General features: G+C 36.5%; 1 protein-coding gene across 3 annotated transcripts in view; it reads left to right on the top strand.

Moving 5' to 3' along the window:
- The window catches only part of LOC121371665 (papilin-like), a 172448-nt gene that overhangs the window by 139622 nt on the left and 13801 nt on the right, over positions 1–19025 (top strand). For all 3 annotated transcript variants that reach the window (XM_041497728.1, XM_041497729.1, XM_041497727.1), the window contains 10 exons: positions 7112–7288; positions 7774–7959; positions 9279–9400; positions 10150–10195; positions 11485–11652; positions 12169–12378; positions 13262–13480; positions 14646–14942; positions 16338–16418; positions 18771–18938. In XM_041497728.1, coding sequence (XP_041353662.1) covers positions 7112–7288; positions 7774–7959; positions 9279–9400; positions 10150–10195; positions 11485–11652; positions 12169–12378; positions 13262–13480; positions 14646–14942; positions 16338–16418; positions 18771–18938 — 1674 coding nt within the window. The remainder of the gene's footprint in view (positions 1–7111; positions 7289–7773; positions 7960–9278; positions 9401–10149; positions 10196–11484; positions 11653–12168; positions 12379–13261; positions 13481–14645; positions 14943–16337; positions 16419–18770; positions 18939–19025) is intronic.

Here is a 19025-nt window from a genome sequence, read left to right as displayed (position 1 = left end):
AAAATATATTAAGACAGCAGAAAACTAAACTGTAATAAAAAAATTTTAGTTTCTAAATAATTCAGAGAGGGGTTCATTACTCACACCAGGGTTCAGAAAGGGATCCATTACTCAAACCAGAGTTCATGGAGGGGTCCATTACTCACACCAGGGTTCAGAAAGGGATCCATTACTCACACCAGGGTTCATAGAGGGGTCCATTACTCACACCAGGGTTCATAGAGGGGTCCATTACTCACTCCAATTTTCATAGAGGGGTCAATTACTCACACCAGGGTTCATAGAGGGGTCCATTACTCACACCAGGGCTCATAGAGTGGTCCATTACTCACACCAGGGCTCATAGAGGGGTCCATTACTCACACCAGGGTTCATAGAGGGGTTCATTACTTACACCAGGGTTCAGAAAGGGATCCATTACTCACACCAGAGTTCATGGAGGGGTCCATTACTCACACCAGGGTTCAGAAAGGGATCAATTACTCACACCAGGGTTCATAGAGGGGTCCATTACTCACACCAGGGTTCATAGAGGGGTCCATTACTTAAACCAGGGTTCATAGAGGGGTCCATTACTTAAACCAGGGTTCATAGAGGGACCAATTGTTAACAGTTGAATACAGTGAATACAAAAGTCCTTGAAAGCTGGAATTTTATTGTGAAAAGTGCTTAAAACGTTCTTGAATTGTGCCCTCTAAATGTGTATGAACCTTGTCTCATGCTTTTCGATCTGGCTAAATCAGACAATTCTGTTAAATGACCAGCAGTTCTGGGAGACCAGCTTATATGAGAATTCTTCAGATCCACACCTATAGTTAAAACAGTTTGATCAGCCATTTTTAAAATTGGGTCCAAAGTGGAAAAGTCTAAATTTGTTGTGTCCTGGAAAATCTCACCTACCGGTAATCTGCCTGGCTGTCTACCTGGCTGTCTTAGTACATGTAATACAGGAGAGTTATTGCTGTGCAGAGCTCTGCATCCCACACCACTTGCTCTGACATTAGTTTATTTTATTATTAATGTCCACTGCCTGTTCAGATGAATGCCTGTCAAACACTTTGTATATCCTATCTTCATGGTGTGATATTAGAAAATCAAAATCAAATTCCTGCTGTGTGTTTAACTTGATTAATGTCCACTGGTGGTTCCAACAAATGTATATGGAATCTTTTGCATGTCATATCTTAATGGTATGATATTTGAAAATCAAAATCCACTATCTACTGGGTGCGCATTTGACTGATGTTTGGTGATAGATATTTGAAAATCTGAATGCGTATTTTACCGATGACTGGGGTAGGTAACCTTACTGAAAGCTGAGAATCAAGAGTTATCTGTTAATCTCCATTATAGAAACGATGTGATGACAGGAATAAACATAAGATGGCTGGATTCAGGATATATAATTATGAGAGGTCAGCAGGTTGCTTAAAATATGTAAATATTTACAGTTTGTGTATACAGACTCACTTCTGTGTTATCAACCTGTCAAAGGTACAGATATAAGAGTAATACTGAATGGTGGTGTTTTGTGAAACACTAACTGTGTGAGTAGTGCACTGGCTTTGACATAATTAGAAAATGAATGAATGAATGAATGAATGAATGAATGAATGGATGAATGATTGGATTAACTATTAAGCTGTATGTTGGTGCTTAAGAACACTATGTGAGTGTTGAACTGGCTTTGAGGTAACTGGTATATGAATGAATGAATGAATGAATGAATGAATGAATGAATGAATGAATGAATGAAAGAATAAAAGAATTAATTAATTAATTAAATATGTTGTTTCATTTACAAGCATATTTTGTTATTCTCATGTAAATTATTTGGCAGCCACTAGTGTCAAGTATTAATTAATTATATAAGAATAACAAAAGGTGCTTATAAAGGAAAAAAAAAAGTTTCATATATGTGAGCACCCCTACACCCTTTTCTGTAACACTGTCATACTTGGTCTAACAATGAAAGTAAAACACTGGATCCACATGGTTGTGGAACATTGGCTGCAGAGGGAAATAACAACGACACACTCAACACATTTTATTTACGGTTATATGGCGTCAGACATATGGTTACGGACCACACATGTTGAGTGAGGAAACGCGCTGTCGCCACTTCACGGGCTATTCTTTTCAATTAGCAGCAAGGGATCTTTTATATGCACCATCCCACACAGGATAGTGCATACCATGGCCTTTGTTACACCACTTGTGGAGCACTGGCTGGAATGAGAAATAGCCCAATGGGTTCCACCGACGGGGATCGATCCTAGACCGACCGCACATCAAGCGAACACTTTACCACTAGGCTACATAAGACACTAACCAGTGCTACCAACTAACCATTAACCGTTGTCCTGGACAGCAAGGATCGATCCCCGTCAGAGGACCCATTGGGTTATTTCTCATCCCAGCGAGTGCACCACAACTGGTGTAGCAAAGGCTGTGGTATGTGCTATCCTGTCTGGGATGGTGCATATAAAAGATACCTTGCTACTAATGAACAAATTTAGCAGGTTTCCTCTCTAAGATTATATGTCAGAATTACTAAATGCTCTAGTGATGTCATTAAACAAAATAAACTTTAACTGTGCTGGACATATGGTCCAAAACCTACAGTGTGTCAGACCTTAGTTGCATATAAGCACAAAAACAAAACAAAAGTGCTTTCTCATCCATTACTTTCACCCTTTGAAAGTCTCAGGCTGTGATGATGATTTGAAAGAAAAACATGTTTGTGTAGCATCCCCTTGATCAGCAGACTGTTACATAAGCATATGTTTGTCTCATTAAATGTGGATGATTGCACATGAGCAGGCTTCCCGGGTCGTTCAACTGTTCAACTGTTCGTGTACTGGCCTCTTCATCTGGAGGTAGCGATTGTGATCTGCAGAAAAAACAGTGTACAGGTGGTAATCCCATTGTGGAATCTCTGTGGAAATAGCTCCCGTCTTTAGTCAGGTGCTGCTGGCCTCCGTGAAAACACGGCTCTGTTACCTGTCTGCTGATTGTCTAAACAGATGGACCGCTTGTAAATAGTCAACTCAACACTGGCCTCAGCCACACTGGTCCCAACAGAGAGCAAGTGCTGTGTATTACAGATGCAAGTGAAAATATGCCACACTGATATCACAGCAATGCTGGGTGCTATCTGTTCAATCTCGGTGCTGTAATCTAATTTAGTTGACAAATAATGATGGTGGAAGTTTTAATTAGGATGAAAATATTTCATCTGGGGACTCGGTGGTACAAGGTGGGAATGTAGTGTGGTTACCATAAAACTTGTTTTGTTTAACAACATCACTAGAGCACATTGATTAATTAATGGAGCAATTATTCATTGGATAATATTTGTCGTAGAGAAAACCCTGCTACATGTTTCCATTAGTAGCAAAGGATCCAGTACATACCACAACCTTTGATATACCAGTACTGTTTGGAATGGGGGAAAAAACCAATCAGAAAATGGGTCTACTGATGTGATTTGATCCTACAACTCGAGCAGCGAAGACAAGCACTCTACTGAGTTAGAGCCCACCTGATATGTGATGGGCCAGACATCACCTTTAGATCTGGGGGTTTTCATGCTCCAGAGCCAAATGTGTCTTGAATAGTGCATGTAAAAGACCCTATACTGTTTGTTCATGGAAGTAGCCTAGTGTCAAGAAAGCAATATGATTTGTATTAGATACCAAATGGTGATGTTTTAAAATGTGTCACGTGTTATTAAACAATATTCCTTCTTTTCCTTCAGTATGCATTTTACTACTCCCTAATGTCTATCAAAAATACCACAACAGACTGAGTATAGTATAAGATTTGTATAGTAAGAATTGTGTTAAAAGCTTTGATATGTAGTTTTTAATGATACTAGTTGGATGTAGGTCAGTGGTAGAGAACTTGTCTAAGGTGTGACGGGTTGTATGATTGATCAGCATTGATGAACCCTAGGGGTGTTGTTCACCCAAAGAGTGTCCCATGACAAAGGATGTGGTATGTTTAAAACATCTCTTGCAGCATGTTGCTGCTTTTTACCTATAAATAGCCTATGGAAGAGGATTTACTTTTTCTTCCTCTACCTCTTTCATAACATTTTGAAATAACCATATATTGGACACCAAACAGCCATAGTTTAAAATATGCTGAGGTGTTGTTGTTCTTCTTCTATATTCAAGCTATAGTTGATAGATTTGGAGTCTGGTTGTGGTGATAAAAAACGTTGTCTCTGTCAAGTCTTCTTTGGAACCCCAAAGCTTGACAGCCAGTGTTGCTCCATTCGGCCAGTGCTTTATCCTGGCTTCATTGTAGAGGGGGCAGAATGCAGGATGTGCTCTGGGGACTGTGGTCCTCTTTGAGGTGTTGTTATGCATTATCTTTGACTGGCATATCAGTTGCTTTTGTAAATGATATTTAGTCAGTATACAATTCATCCCCCACAACTAGTATGGCAAAGTCCATGGTATGTGCTGTCCTGTGTGGGAAAGTGTATATTAAAAATCCTTTGCTGCTAATAAAAAAAAGTGTAATGCATTTTTTCTGAAGAGACTCTACAAGTCTAAAAGATCACAACAGACTGAGCAGAATTGGTGCCAGAAACTTTTGGAGGCTTTAAAAATCTAATAAATGTGATTGTATTTATTATTCTAAATCTGCGTGGCTTTTCATTATACTAAGCAGTGGTTTCACTAATGCTAAACTTTTTAATTCTACATAATTCCACAAGAAAGTTTTATTTGAGAAATAATGTGTTCCAAATATTTTTACATAATTGCCATACACATATTTTTTTTTTAAAAGTCAGGTTTTAATCATAGATATTTTTAATTTACCATATCTTACTATTAGCAAAACAGCTGTTTAATAATTGTGGCCTGCTTTTTATGGATTTTCTTAAAAAGTTGTTTTCAAGTGCATGTATTTGTAGATATGTAACTGATGGTTGTTAAATGAAAACTTTTGTAGATATGTAACTGATGGTTGTTAAATGAATTTTTTTTCCATGTATTAAATAGCAGAACATACAATTACAACATTAAATTCTTGTCTACAGCCTTGAGTTAAGTAACTATTTACATTTCCTACTAAATGGTATACATAGGCTTTTGGCTGGGAATGCATCAGGATCTGGTATCTAGTGTTCACGTCTGGTCTGTTTCTGCCAGTCTATACGAACCTTACATTCTGGGCTTTCAAGAGGTTTTACATTCTCAGCATATAGTGGGTAACAGTAGATATGTGATGTACCAGATGCCCCCTATTGCACTGAGGATAACATGGTTAATACGGACTTATTTTGTATCAGTTGAAATTTGAATTTTTTGTGAGATTTCGATATTTATGTTCTTGTTTTAATTGTTAATGTTAAAACGATTAAAGGAATTGGTAACATGCACTTTGATGTTCATTAACTGTTTATTCCAGTTGCTTACTGTCTCTTATAAACAGGTTTAAAGTAATTGGCAATGTGTATTTCATTAACTGTATATTCTGTTTGCTTACTGTTCCTTATAAACAGGTTTAAAAAATAGGCAATGTGTACTTCATTAACTGTTTATTCTAATTGGTTACTGTCCATTATAAACAGGTTTAACAGAATATCATAGTGATGAGAAGTAAATTTATGCTGGTTATACAGGCAATTGAAGAAAGTCACGCAGCTTTCACTTGAAGTATATACCCGTACTATGTACATTCATCTTCAGTGAGCAGGAGGTAGCCCAGTGGCAATTTATTTATGTTTATTTATGGTTATGTAGTTACAGTTCATTTATATTCCAAAATATTAATAATAGATGTCAAGTGATGACTATGTCTAAGGTGGACATACCGTAATTTCACGTGTATAGCCAGCGGATGTACATTTTAAAACATTGAAAATTGTTCCCTGCTGCTTATCTGCTGCTGCGGGTCATACAATACTTTTTTTTCACTCAATAACCATTTATTGCCAAATGCGGTGTTGAGACAATAAAAAACAAAAGCATGGTATGTCAAAATTTAATTGAACTATTTATATTATTAGACTTGTTGGAAAGGCTGTATCTAACCTAGTAGACCACAAATGATACTAATTCAGTCATAGCAATTCAAAGATGAAAACACTCAGAACAAAATAACAATACAAGCTACATCTGCATATCCATAGTTAAGCTGACGCTGGTAGGTGTTTTCCTCTTCAGGCTAATGGGGGCTATGTGTTAGAGCGGGCTACCTGATCATCTTTTTTACACAATAACCATTTATTACCTAATGCGGCTTATCCACTGCATCAGGCTATATGCATAAATTTACGGTACGTCAAAACTCCACAGCTCAAATTGATGGACAGCTATAAAACAACATGTTGTTCTGTAGAGTGATTGTTATGCAATATGTCTGTCTGTTTAAAGTCAAATGAGTGAATAAATGAATGAATGTTTAACGTCACCCCAACACAACAATACACATTGCTTATTGGGTGTCACACACAGATAAGTACAGTGAAAACTCTCAAAAACTGACCCTTTGTAAACCAGAATTCCCCCCCAAAACCAGACATTTTTCAAGGTCCTTTTTTTAAATCAGTACAGAAATTAACCTATCTAAACTGGATACCTCTCAATACTGGACATTTTACTTGGTCAAAGCGTATCCAGTTTAGGGGGGTTTCACTGTATATGAATTGGATTAAGCAGTCAAATGAGATGCACAAACAGATGTAGGAAATTGATTTAAATTAAAAATAAATTTGAAAATTAGATATTTCTGATGATGAGTTGTACATATGAAATCTTCAGGGATTTCCCTTTGTTTTCATGCATAAAATAAGATAAACTTTATTGCATATAAACATTCCACATATGGAACTGGAATGAAAGAATGAATGTTTAATGACACCCCAGCACAAAAATGTATCGACTATTGGGTGTCACACTATGTCATATGGAACTGGATGCAAAACATGCTATTTACAACACATTTTTGTACAAACATTGCACAGACAAACAGCATATGTCAAGAAAACCTGTATCGAACCTGTATTAAAGGTAAAATCAACAAAATATGTCGAGTCTATCCCAGTGAATGGAATTTGAGTAAATGTGTTTTTGTGTTCTTGTTATTCCAGCGTCGTGCAGTAAGGAGAAGGCCGGTGGCAAATGCACTGAATACAGTGTCCAGTGGTACTACAACACCAAGATGGGCTCCTGCACACAGTTCTGGTATGGCGGCTGTGGTGGCAACGACAACCGCTTCCCAAACAAAACTGACTGCGAGGACGCCTGCATTCATGTCAAGGGACCAAGTAATTATATCTGTGTTCAGTGTATAGTTTTTCTTCATTCATATTCTAACCTCTGTTTGACATCCAATAGCCGATGATTAATAAATCAGTGTGCTCTAGTGGTGATCTTAAACAAAACAGACAACTGTTTTCTGTTGCCAATGTGTGCTCATTTGGTTTAACTTCAAGTACAATATCCAGCCATTGTATTTTTCTCTTCTGTTGGAACCTAGCCTGGTTTTCCTTTTGTAAATGGCAATTGTTAATATGTATTGGTAATGTGCAGATTGTTTTGTGAGAGACTTTCTTTAATTATCTTGAGACATCTCAATTAATTAATATTAAATCAATCATCAATAATATCTTTATGTTTTAGCCATTCTAAAACATTTCTCACTTCACTGTGTTACTTCTAACATTGTTTTTACGTCGACAAATATACATATTTATGGATTTATTCATGTCAAATACATTTGTATTAAAAATTTCACTTTCATATTTAAAAGGTATATGCCGTCTGCCCATGACAAGTGGACCGTGCAGAGCAGCTCACCCACGATTTTATTTTGATTACATTAGTGCTGAATGTCGGCCATTTACCTATGGTGGTTGTCATGGCAACCCTAACAGGTTTCTCACCAGGAAGGAGTGTGAAACGAAGTGTTCTGACTCAACATACATTGATTCAGAAGGTACAGTGATAGGTTTTTGTTTCTTCTCATTTACATTATGGTGGCGAGACGTGGCCCAGTGGTAAAGCACTCGCTTGATGCATGGTCAGTTTGGGATCGATCCCTGTCAGTGGGCCCACTGGGCTATTTTTCGCTCCATCCAGTGCACCACGACTGGCATATCAAAGGCCGTGGTATGTGCTGTCCTGTCTATGGGATGGTGCATATAAAAGATCCCTTGCTGCTAATCGAAAAGAGTAGCCCATGAAGTGGCGACAGTGGGTTTCTTCCCTCAATATATGTGTGGTCCTTAACCATATGTCCGATACCATATAACCATAAATAAAATGTGTTGAGTGCATCGTTAAATAAAACATTTGATTTAGGTGTAATTTGTGGTATAAGTTAGTCAACCGCTTGTCACTAACATCCTTTAGACTGATTCACGGCTTCTAGAAGTTTTTTAAAATCCACTAGCCATGGGATCAGTGATCTAACAAATTTACTAGCTACCATTAAAAATTCACTAGCCCTACTTTACTTAATAATTTTACTAAATAATAGTAATAGTCATATGTCACCTAAAGAGGGAGATCGAGCTTAAAAACACTAACATTGGGGGGTTGTGGTGGGGCAGGATATTCATATTTACAAAATAGACTTAACTGCAACATTTGACCAAACAAATTCACTAGCTGTCGAGCATGGCAATAGTAATTATTTACTAGCCCATCATTGAATATAACTAGCCATGATAGTGGGGCTACCATAATCTAGAAGCCCTGGCCACTACACAGTAAAACGATTATCACTTCGGGAACCAATTAAATATTTGCAAACGTGAGCGAAATGCTTGCTGGCTGAACTTGGGGCTCACTGATTCTTTGGGATCATAGTCTGCCATATTAGTGCTGTATTGTTTGTCTAATTAGGGTACAAGCACACTCTTCTCGGCACACACCTCAGCTATCATGGCTATCTGCAGGAGTTAATCGTTAGTGGTCTGAGAGAGAAGTCAGTGTAGTGGTCTTGCACTCACCCAGTGATCCATTAAAACTCATTTTGGGTTGCAGCGTTAAATCTGCTGGCTGTACTTCACCACCAAGGCTGGATTATACATGTCTGTGTAATAAGTGAGCTTTAATGTAATTCTCATATTAACTGATATGATACTGTTCATTGATTTCTTCAGTATTTATTTCTTTGTAATACTTTTATGTTAACAACAATTCTTAAAATTTGAATTTGTAGAAAAACAAAATAAAACTACATGTATTTAGTTGAATAAATAATATTCTATCACACTAAATATATATATATATATATATATTTCCATACAGATGACGACAAGCCTGTACTATTGGGGGGATGTCAGTCTACTCGGTATGGATGTTGTCCTGATGGGGTCACAGGGAAAGTTGATGCACATGATAACTGTGCCAGTGGTAGAACTTCTTGTCAGGTGAGTAGGAAATATCATCTATAGTGTTCAAAACAAACTACTATAAATAGAATATCACCTATGTTACATGTTACAGCATATCTCTAGTCCGAAGTGTGGTTCTTTGTACGTCCGAATATTGTTACTTACCCTATATATAGCTGGTATTCAAAACTTGTGGCACCATGTTTCAACCATTTCTCAACCAAAATAGTGGAACAAATGGACAGACAAACCAGAAATGTATAACCTACCATACTCACTAAATCCCAATTGAAGTGCTTGCATCATTATTAACAAAACAAGTCTTCCAACAACAACATAAGAAATGTTTCCGCCATTTTAAATTTGCTAAATAGAGGAAAGCAACTTGCCCTGCACATTATGGAAAGTATTGACTTAATGTGCGCCCTGCACTAAGCATATCTCCAGTCATATCTACTACCAATGTTTAAAGTCTCAAAGGATTGAGGTGTTTGAAGGATTTTACAGTATTTAAAAAAAATTCATTTTTACTTTTTAAATACATCCATATTCTTATAATAAATAAATAAATGACTAAATATATAAATATATTTTTTATGATATTTATGAAAATTGTTTTTAAATATATTAAAACTTCACTTTGTATTGAATTGTTCAGAAAATTTCATAAAATACACACATAAATCTGCCTATATCGTATTTTAAGAGTGCCACACACTCACTGTCGTGGATTGTCTGTCAGTATTGTATATTATTAACATCGAGGTATTTCAATGTATTTCCAGACTAGTCCATATGGCTGTTGTGAAGATGGCGAGACTACTGCCTCGGGTAAGATGATACATTGGTGTGCTTTTCTACTTATCATGTTTATAGTTCACATTTAGACACAAATAACAGTTATAGTCATACAAGATAGGAGCTGATGGATTTTTCAAATAATGTAACTACTGAAACTCTATCTGACACTAGCCTTTCTGTACTTCTAGATTAGAGAGTATCCACTTTGATATAATGAAACTCTTCTTTTTTTTCTCTTTTTTTTCTCTTTTTTTTTTTCTTCTATTATTTTTTTTTTTTAGCGTGTTTGAAACCCTTGTGGTATATGAGCACGTTAAACTAGTTATCTATCTATCAATATATATATATATATATATATATATATTTAAATCTTAGTTTTTTTTAATGGTCATTGACTTGTTGATTTGAAAGTCATTTTGTAGATATTAAGATGATGTCTATGGTTAGTGTTGTCTTGTTTGTTACCACTAATTTTCATTACAGTAATTAGTGGATTTCAGAACTTTATTTGAACATGAAAAAGAATGTGATGATATAAAAATGAATAACCATTTATTTTCACTTCATCGCCATGTCTACAAACACCATCTGTTTCAAATATACCAAAGAAATAATCTTTATAGTTTAAAAACTTTTAGTTGGCATGCTTTCTTAAATCATTTACCATTCTTGATAAATAGAGAATTCGTCATAAGTGTTTTTTAATTTAAAAAATATCAACCAAGTCTATTTTTATTGGATTTGTTGAAGTTCTGCCAAGACAAATACCAAATAACTAGACAAGGTTTGGATTTTACTTATTAAAAGAAACACGAGTAGCAAACTCTATTTATCCTATAACACTTCCTGTTCTAAAGTTGCCTTTATCAGCAATACAGGGCTCTGAAAATTGCAAGATCGATAGTTTCGTTCGCGAGTCGCTCGCATAAGTATATTTTGCGTAGCCCATTTTTCGTTGGCACACTGAATTTATGACATGATTGACATGTTCATGATGGGCTATATAAAAACAAAATGGGTTACCTGAATGTGTTTTCGCATAACCAATAAATGGTTCAGGCAAATGTTAAGTTCTCAGAGGCCTGTAATATGACATCATCACGATTAGCACCATTGTAGTATGACGTCACACACCTCAACCTAATCATATGGAAATGTTATGCTTAGGAGTATGGGTCTTGTTTGCTTATAAAGAAATGATGGCAAACAAATATTAACCAGCTTAATAATGGTAAATATCAAATGGGTTTATGACATGGATATTATGGGTAAGTTATAGGATAAATGTTTGATTATCATCATTGCTTGTGACTGTGTAGGTCCTGACTATGAAGGCTGTGATCCAGTCGGCTCTGGTGATGAACCCTGTCATGACTCATACTATGGCTGTTGTCCTGATGGTGTTACCATGGCAACAGGACCAGATGGACAGGGATGTCATACTGAGTGGACCACAACTCCTGCTCCAGTTGCAGGTGCAAATGAAGGTAGGAATCCAGATTAATTCATTGTAAGTGAATTATATCACTTTAGTGTTTAGTTAACATGTGACATCATCTTCACCCCACACCACAAAAAAAAAAAACCCAACCTAACAACACTATAGTCTCTTCCATTTCCTTCACACTTAATTTTGTATTTCTTCATATTTGTATTTTTCTTGCACAGTCAATTATTTAAACAATGATAACAGCTAGTAATGCTTGTCAGTGAATTGTTTTTCAGTTTATATTTGTAGGCTATTGGTCATATTTGTAACATCCTCGTTATGTGACCATGCAGTAAATCTGTCTTTTACCAAATTTTTGCCACTGTCTTTGTGTGCTCACAATAAACATGTCGGATGATACACATACAGTTTTAACTTTCATTTGTGTAACTTGCCTATCATTTGGGTAACCTGTTGGACTCAGTGTTCAGTTTTGTGGGTATATGTGATAGGTATATTTCCCTGACAGTTCTCATTAGACTGGTTTTCAGGTGATTTGTTATCTGATTTCTAGACGTGTGTAGACATGATAAGAGTAAAGGCCGGTGTAAGGACTATGTGGTTCAGTGGTTCTTCGACTCGACCAGTCAGCGGTGTGACCGGTTCTGGTACGGCGGCTGTGATGACAGTGGGAACCACTTCAAGGATGAAGCAGCCTGCAGGGAGCGGTGTCTGTCTGTCGTCCAGACAACGGCGCCACCGACCACACCCAGACCCAGGACAAGTGAGTGTCACTTTACTGGTTGTCTCTTTAATAATGTCCAATACATTTTCAAGAAATCAGTTATAGGAACAATGAGCAATAATTTTAACATTTTTAATAGGAGGGTGTGCAGGAATTTTAGCAGGTGGGAGGTTTTGACAGTGACGAGTCAAGTTTATAGAGGGAGGAAATGTTTTAACGATGCACTCAACACATTTTATTGATGGTTATATGGCGTCAGACATATGGTTAAGGACCACACAGATATTGAGAGGAAACCCACTGTCGCCACTTCATGGGCTACTCTTTTCGATTAGCAGCAAGGGATCTTTTATATGCACTATCCCACAGACAAGATAGTACATACCACGGCCTTTGTTACAACAGTTGTGGAACACTGCCTGGAATGAGAAATAGCTCAATGGTTTATAGGGGGAGTCGAGTTGTTCTTCTCTGGAAAATATGTTGGGGGAAAAAAAGAAAGTTTGCTTATGCAGGATTGGATTTTGAACCCCCAAACCCCACCATGCATATGCACCTGTTCAATTCATATTAATCAGCTGGTTTTACTCGTTAAGATTAAAATAACATTTTATTTCATCACTTAAGGTCATTGCCCATAGTTCACATTGTCTGTTTCAAATAAAAGGCACTGGAGCTACTACCACAAACACCAGAACTACCACAAATGCACTAGGTTTGTCAAAAACTAATAATTGGAACAAGAAATTATAAGTAATGGTAAAAAAAGATTTGCAAAATTAATATTTATTTAAGCAAGAAATTGTTAGTAAGGTGTAGTTTAATGGTAAAAAAGGTGTAATAGCCGAAAATATTTTACAATGAATAATACTCGGATCATTACCTTTAATGACTGAAATTTAATTATTTTGTTGTTGTACAGGAGTACATGTTTGTGACCAGCCCAGAGTGGTGGGGCCATGCAAGGCAGTGCGCCAGCGATGGTACTATGACCGAAGACGGCGCCAGTGTATGTCCTTTCTATATGGAGGCTGCAGCGGCAATGATAACAACTTCATGTCACAGGAATCATGTCAGAGATCTTGTGAGACGGCAGTGGCCACCCCAGCTCCAACACCAGCTGTGGCAACAAAAAGCACTAGTATGTACTTAGCAAATACTATAGACTTTTACTATATATCTTAACTACAAAAAATACAGGGAACCTCCCTCCAAAAATTGAGATCCTCGTAAACCAGAATTGTTTTTTTAATCAGATGTTTTTCACGATTCCTTTTTAAATATCAATACAGAACAGAACCTATCTAAAGATGAAACTTCTTGTAACCAGACTTTTTACTTGGTCCTTTGGGTATCCTGTTTCAACCATTCTTGTGCTGTATAGTTTATTCTGTGTTTAAAAATTAAATTAATTGATAATATGTTTAACTCTTTTGTACTGAAGGTTATATTACAAAGTAATAACCAGACAAATGGTCATGGCTTTTCAGAACCAATATAAAGACTTCTTTGTGTATTATTTATTATGTCTAAAACTAGACTAATAGTTTCTATCATGAGTCTTTTAATAGATGGTTTTTCTCACATGAGTCTCAAGAAAATCAATCTTTGGGGCGAGATTTAGCGAGCTCCAGGAATTGATTTTTTTGACACGACCTCCTAAACGATGAGACCAATTAATCAATGAAAAGGGTGCATTACCATCTAGGGGATGTGTGCTAGATGTTTTTTCTAACACGGCTTTCTGGCACCTTTCTATCAGCTGATTGAACTAGAAAACACTATCCTTTCATTTACGTTAAATATGTAAACATCATCAAGAATACATGAGTACTTGATATTATGCTACATATTAATATTTCATGTAAATATTTTTCGATTGTTCAAATGCATGGCTGTTTCAGATGCATGATGGACCCTATACATTCAAAAATACTTTGCCCTCAAAATAATTAGTAAAATACAACTTTACAGTTCCTTGCTTGAAATATTATTATATCCCTTTGTTTACAAAATTGTAGAGAGATTTTGGCACCTGAGTTGGTCCTCTTACAAAGTTTGAACCGTGGTCAAGATCAGCTCTCCTCTGTAGGGAATATGCTAATAACAGATTTGTAATCATAATGTATGTTAGGTCTTCTATTACATACTTAATTTTTTATAAATTGTTTTGGTATTACTGGTGAGTAAATAAACACATAATATTCAGTTTTCTCAGAAAACCCCATCTTTTTTGTGGACAAAGTACCTTTAATGTACTATACTCGGGATCATTTATTTTCACTGACTTATGTTTCTTTACACAGCGACTATGACAGGGACAGATTCTGTGGCTCTGGGCCAGACGATTCAGCTCAAGTGTGTGGCCACTCCACGGGGCGTCCAGGCAGCATACGACATCGAGTGGTTCCTCAATGGCAAAAAGATCGACCCGCACAAGAACACGTCCAAGTTGAAGGTCGTTCAGCGACTGGCGCAGGGCACGAGGAACCAGGTGGCAGAGCTCACGGTTTACAACGCCAACCACGACGACGCTGGGACATACTACTGCCGCAGCATGCCATTCGGTATTGTCGACAGCTCTGTCGTGGATGTTCTTAAAGGTTTGTTGCATAAGTGCTCCCATTATTTGTATCATTTTTGCCCAGCAGTAGAGGGCAGTTCCCTCCGCCCCTGTTTCAGAGGCTTATGGTCTCATTCTCATATTGGGGACATTACGATTTAGAAGGGTGGGACGTAGACCAGTGGTAAAGCACTCGCTTGATGCACAGTCAGTCTGGGATCGATCCCCATCTGTGGGCAGCCAGTGCACCATGACTGGTATATCAAAGGCTGTGGTATGTACTATCCTCTGTGGGATGGTGTATGTAAAAGATCCCTTGCTACTAATGGAAAAATGTAGCAGGTTTCTTCTCTAAGACTATATGTCAAAATTACCAAATGTTTAACATCCAATAGTGGATGATTAAGAAATCAATGTGTTTTAATGGTGGTGTTAAACAAAAGAAACTTTAAATTTTAAATGCTAGGAGAGGCCTCAAAGTTTATCTTTGTAACACTAATAAATACAAAAGTAAAGAAAGATTGGTTCACTCCATGAATTAATGGATAAAAACAAAACTGTTTAAATTCTTATCTTTAATCACATTGGATTCATTTCACTCTGTAAGAAACGACTCATGTCAACAAGACACAGTGGTATAACATTATTATGGTTCCATACCACCATTAATTACTCCAAGCAGTTCAATACAATTTCTATGTTAGAATATATTCTGTGAAAAATACAACACTGTCGATGGCCACGTAACTACTAATTTTAGTGAGTGCTCTCAACTGACAGTACCATGTAAAAACCGACATAGGTTGACCGCAAACTTTTCAGTTAGCCACCCTCATGTAGCTGTTATACAAGTGGCACTATAGCACTATGCCACTTGCACAATTGTTATCAGTTAGTACTACATATAACAAATACATTCAAGCCAATGGGTTATTTAAATACTACAGGATCAACCCATGTGTAATCATCAAAGAAAGATTTCAAAAAGCATATTAGAATTTTGAAGTATTTTTTTTTTATGAGGAACTATTTCCTAAACCGGACTATATTACGCTGCTACAGAAAGTAATAGCACAACAAATGGTGGTGTGGTTCCTTAAATGAAAAAAAAATTGTTTTGTTTAACGACACCACTAGAGCACATTGGCTACTGGATGTCAAACATTTGGTAATTCTGACACATAGTCATCAGAGTAAACCCACTAGATTTTTCCTAATGCAGCAAGTGATCTTTTTATAAGCACTTTCCCACAGACAGGATAGCACATACCACGGCCTCTGACCAGTTTGGTGCACTGGTTGGAATGAGAAAATGCCTTAAATGATGCAGGAGAAGTGGAACAACAACAATTTTGAATCCAAAAGTGTATGTAACTGGGAACCATTTTGGTACTTGTTAGAACTTATAGTTATATTTATGATCTTGTATTTTCAGAGCCTGCTCCTGTCACCAGGGCTCCTGCTCCTGTCACTAGGGCTCCTGCTCCCTCGAAACCAGCGTCTACGGACCCAAGTGGTAAGAAAAATACTTTAAACAAAACAGTTATGGATAGTGGAATATGTGTTTTATTACCAATGCACAGGTTGTTGATTTGGAGTTCTCACTAGTATACATCAACAGATAGTCATATGATACACCACAAAGTGCTTACAAAAACCTGCTTATTTACATTTGTTACCCACATAACATAAACATTTTGTAATGAACTTGATTTGTATTATAGTTATTTGTATGGAGCCCATTTCTTGAACTTGATTTGTATTACAGTTATTTGTTTGGAGCCCACCTCTTGAACTTGATTTGTATTAGTTATTTGTATGGATCCCATTTCTTGAACTTGATTTGTATTACAGTTACAATGTATTTGTATGGAGCCCATCTCTTGAACTTGATTTGTATTACAGTTATTTGTATGGAGCCCATCTCTTGAACTTGATTTGTATTACAGTTATTTGTATGGAGCCCATCTCTTGAACTTGATTTGTATTTCAGTTATTTGTATGGAGCCCATCTCTTGAACTTGATTTGTATTACAGTTATTTGTATGGAGCCCATCTCTTGAACTTGATTTGTATTAGTTATTTGTATGGAGCCCATCTCTTAAACTTGATTTGTATTACAGTTATTTGTATGGAGCCCATCTCTTGAACTTGATTTGTATTACAGTTATTTGTTTGGAGCCCGTCTCTTGAACCTGATTTGTATTACAGTTATTTGTATGGAGCCCATCTCTTGAACTTGATTTGTATTACAGTTATTTGTATGGAGCCCACCTCTTGAACTTGATTTGTATTATAGTTATTTGTATGGATCCCATTTCTTGAACTTGATTTGTATTACATTTGTATTTGTATATCTCTTGAACTTGATTTGTATTTCAGTTATTTGTATGGAGCCCGTCTCTTGAACCTGATTTGTATTACAGTTATTTGTATGGAGCCCGTCTCTTGAACCTGATTTGTATTACAGTTATTTGTATGGAGATCTCTTGAACCTGATTTGTATTACAGTTATTTGTATGGAGACCGTCTCTTGAACCTGATTTGTATTACAGTTATTTGTATGGAGACCGTCTCTTGAACCTGATTTGTATTACAGTTATTTGTATGGAGCCCATCTCTTGAACTTGATTTGTATTACAGTTATTTGTATGGAGCCCATCTCTTGAACTTGATTTGTATTACAGTTATTTGTATGGAGCCCATCTCTTGAACTTGATTTGTATTTCAGTTATTTGTATGGAGCCCATCTCTTGAACTTGATTTGTATTCAGTTATTTGTATGGAGCCCATCTCTTAAACTTGATTTGTATTACAGTTATTTTGGACAGTTATTTGTATGGAGCCCATCTCTTAAACTTGATTTGTATTACAGTTATTTGTATGGAGACCGTCTCTCTTGATTTGTATTACAGTTATTTGTTTGGAGCCCGTCTCTTGTGATTTGTATTACAGTTATTTGTATGGAGAGTCTCTTGAACCAGTTATTTGTTTGGAGCCCGTCTCTCTGATTTGTAACTTGACCGTCTTTGTATTTCAGTTATTTGTATGGAGCCCATCTCTTGAACTTGATTTGTATTACAGTTATTTGTTTGGGAGAACCCAGTTATTTGTATGGAGATCTCTTGAAATCTCTTTGATTTGTATTACAGTTATTTGTTTGGAGCCCATCTCTTGAGATTTGTATTACAGTTATGGAGCCCATCTCTTGAAATTGATTTGTATTACAGTTATTTGTATGGTATGGCCCATCTCTTGAATTGATTTGTATTCAGTTATTTGTATGGAGCCCATCTCTTGAACTTGATTTGTATTTCAGTTATTTGTATGGAGCCCATCTCTTGAACTTGATATGTATTTCAGTTATTTATATGGAGCCCATCTCTTAGAATTGATTTGTATATCAGTTATTTGTATGGAGCCCATCTCTTGAACTTGATATGTATTTCAGTTATTTGTATGGAGCCCATCTCTTGAACTTGATATGTATTTCAGTTATTTGTATGGAGCCCATCTCTTGAACTTGATTTGTATTTCAGTTATTTGTATGGAGCCCATCTCTTGAACTTGATTTGTATTTCAGTTATTTGTTTGGAGCCCATCTCTTGAAATTGATTTGTATTACAGTTATTTGTTTGGAGCTCATCTCTTGAACTTGATTTGTTTTACAGTTATTTGTATGGATCCCATCTCTTGAACTTGATTTGATTTGACTTGAACTTGATTTGTTTTACAGTTATTTGTATGGATCCCATCTCTTGAACTTGATTTGTATTACAGTTATTCGTTTGGATCCCATGTCTTGAAATTGATTTGAATTAAAGTTATTTGTATGGAGCCTATCGCTTACATTTTTATTTGATTACAGTTATTTGTATGGAGACCAAGAAGACCGGGAACTGCTATGCTCTGATTCCCCGATGGTTCTATAACCACCTGGAAGGGAAGTGCCAGCAATTTCAGTACGGCGGGTGTGGTGGAAACAGCAACAATTTTGAATCGCAGAGTCAATGTGAGGAAACCTGCTCAGCAGAAAGTAAGCTTGCCATTTTTAACTTTTAATATTTGGAAGTCTTTGTTTATTCACAGTTCAGCCCAATCCATCTAAGGGTCATTTCATACC

Source organism: Gigantopelta aegis, chromosome 4, assembly GCF_016097555.1.
Source record: "Gigantopelta aegis isolate Gae_Host chromosome 4, Gae_host_genome, whole genome shotgun sequence".
Taxonomy (NCBI): domain Eukaryota; kingdom Metazoa; phylum Mollusca; class Gastropoda; order Neomphalida; family Peltospiridae; genus Gigantopelta; species Gigantopelta aegis.
This window is presented reverse-complemented; position numbering and strand designations above follow the sequence as displayed.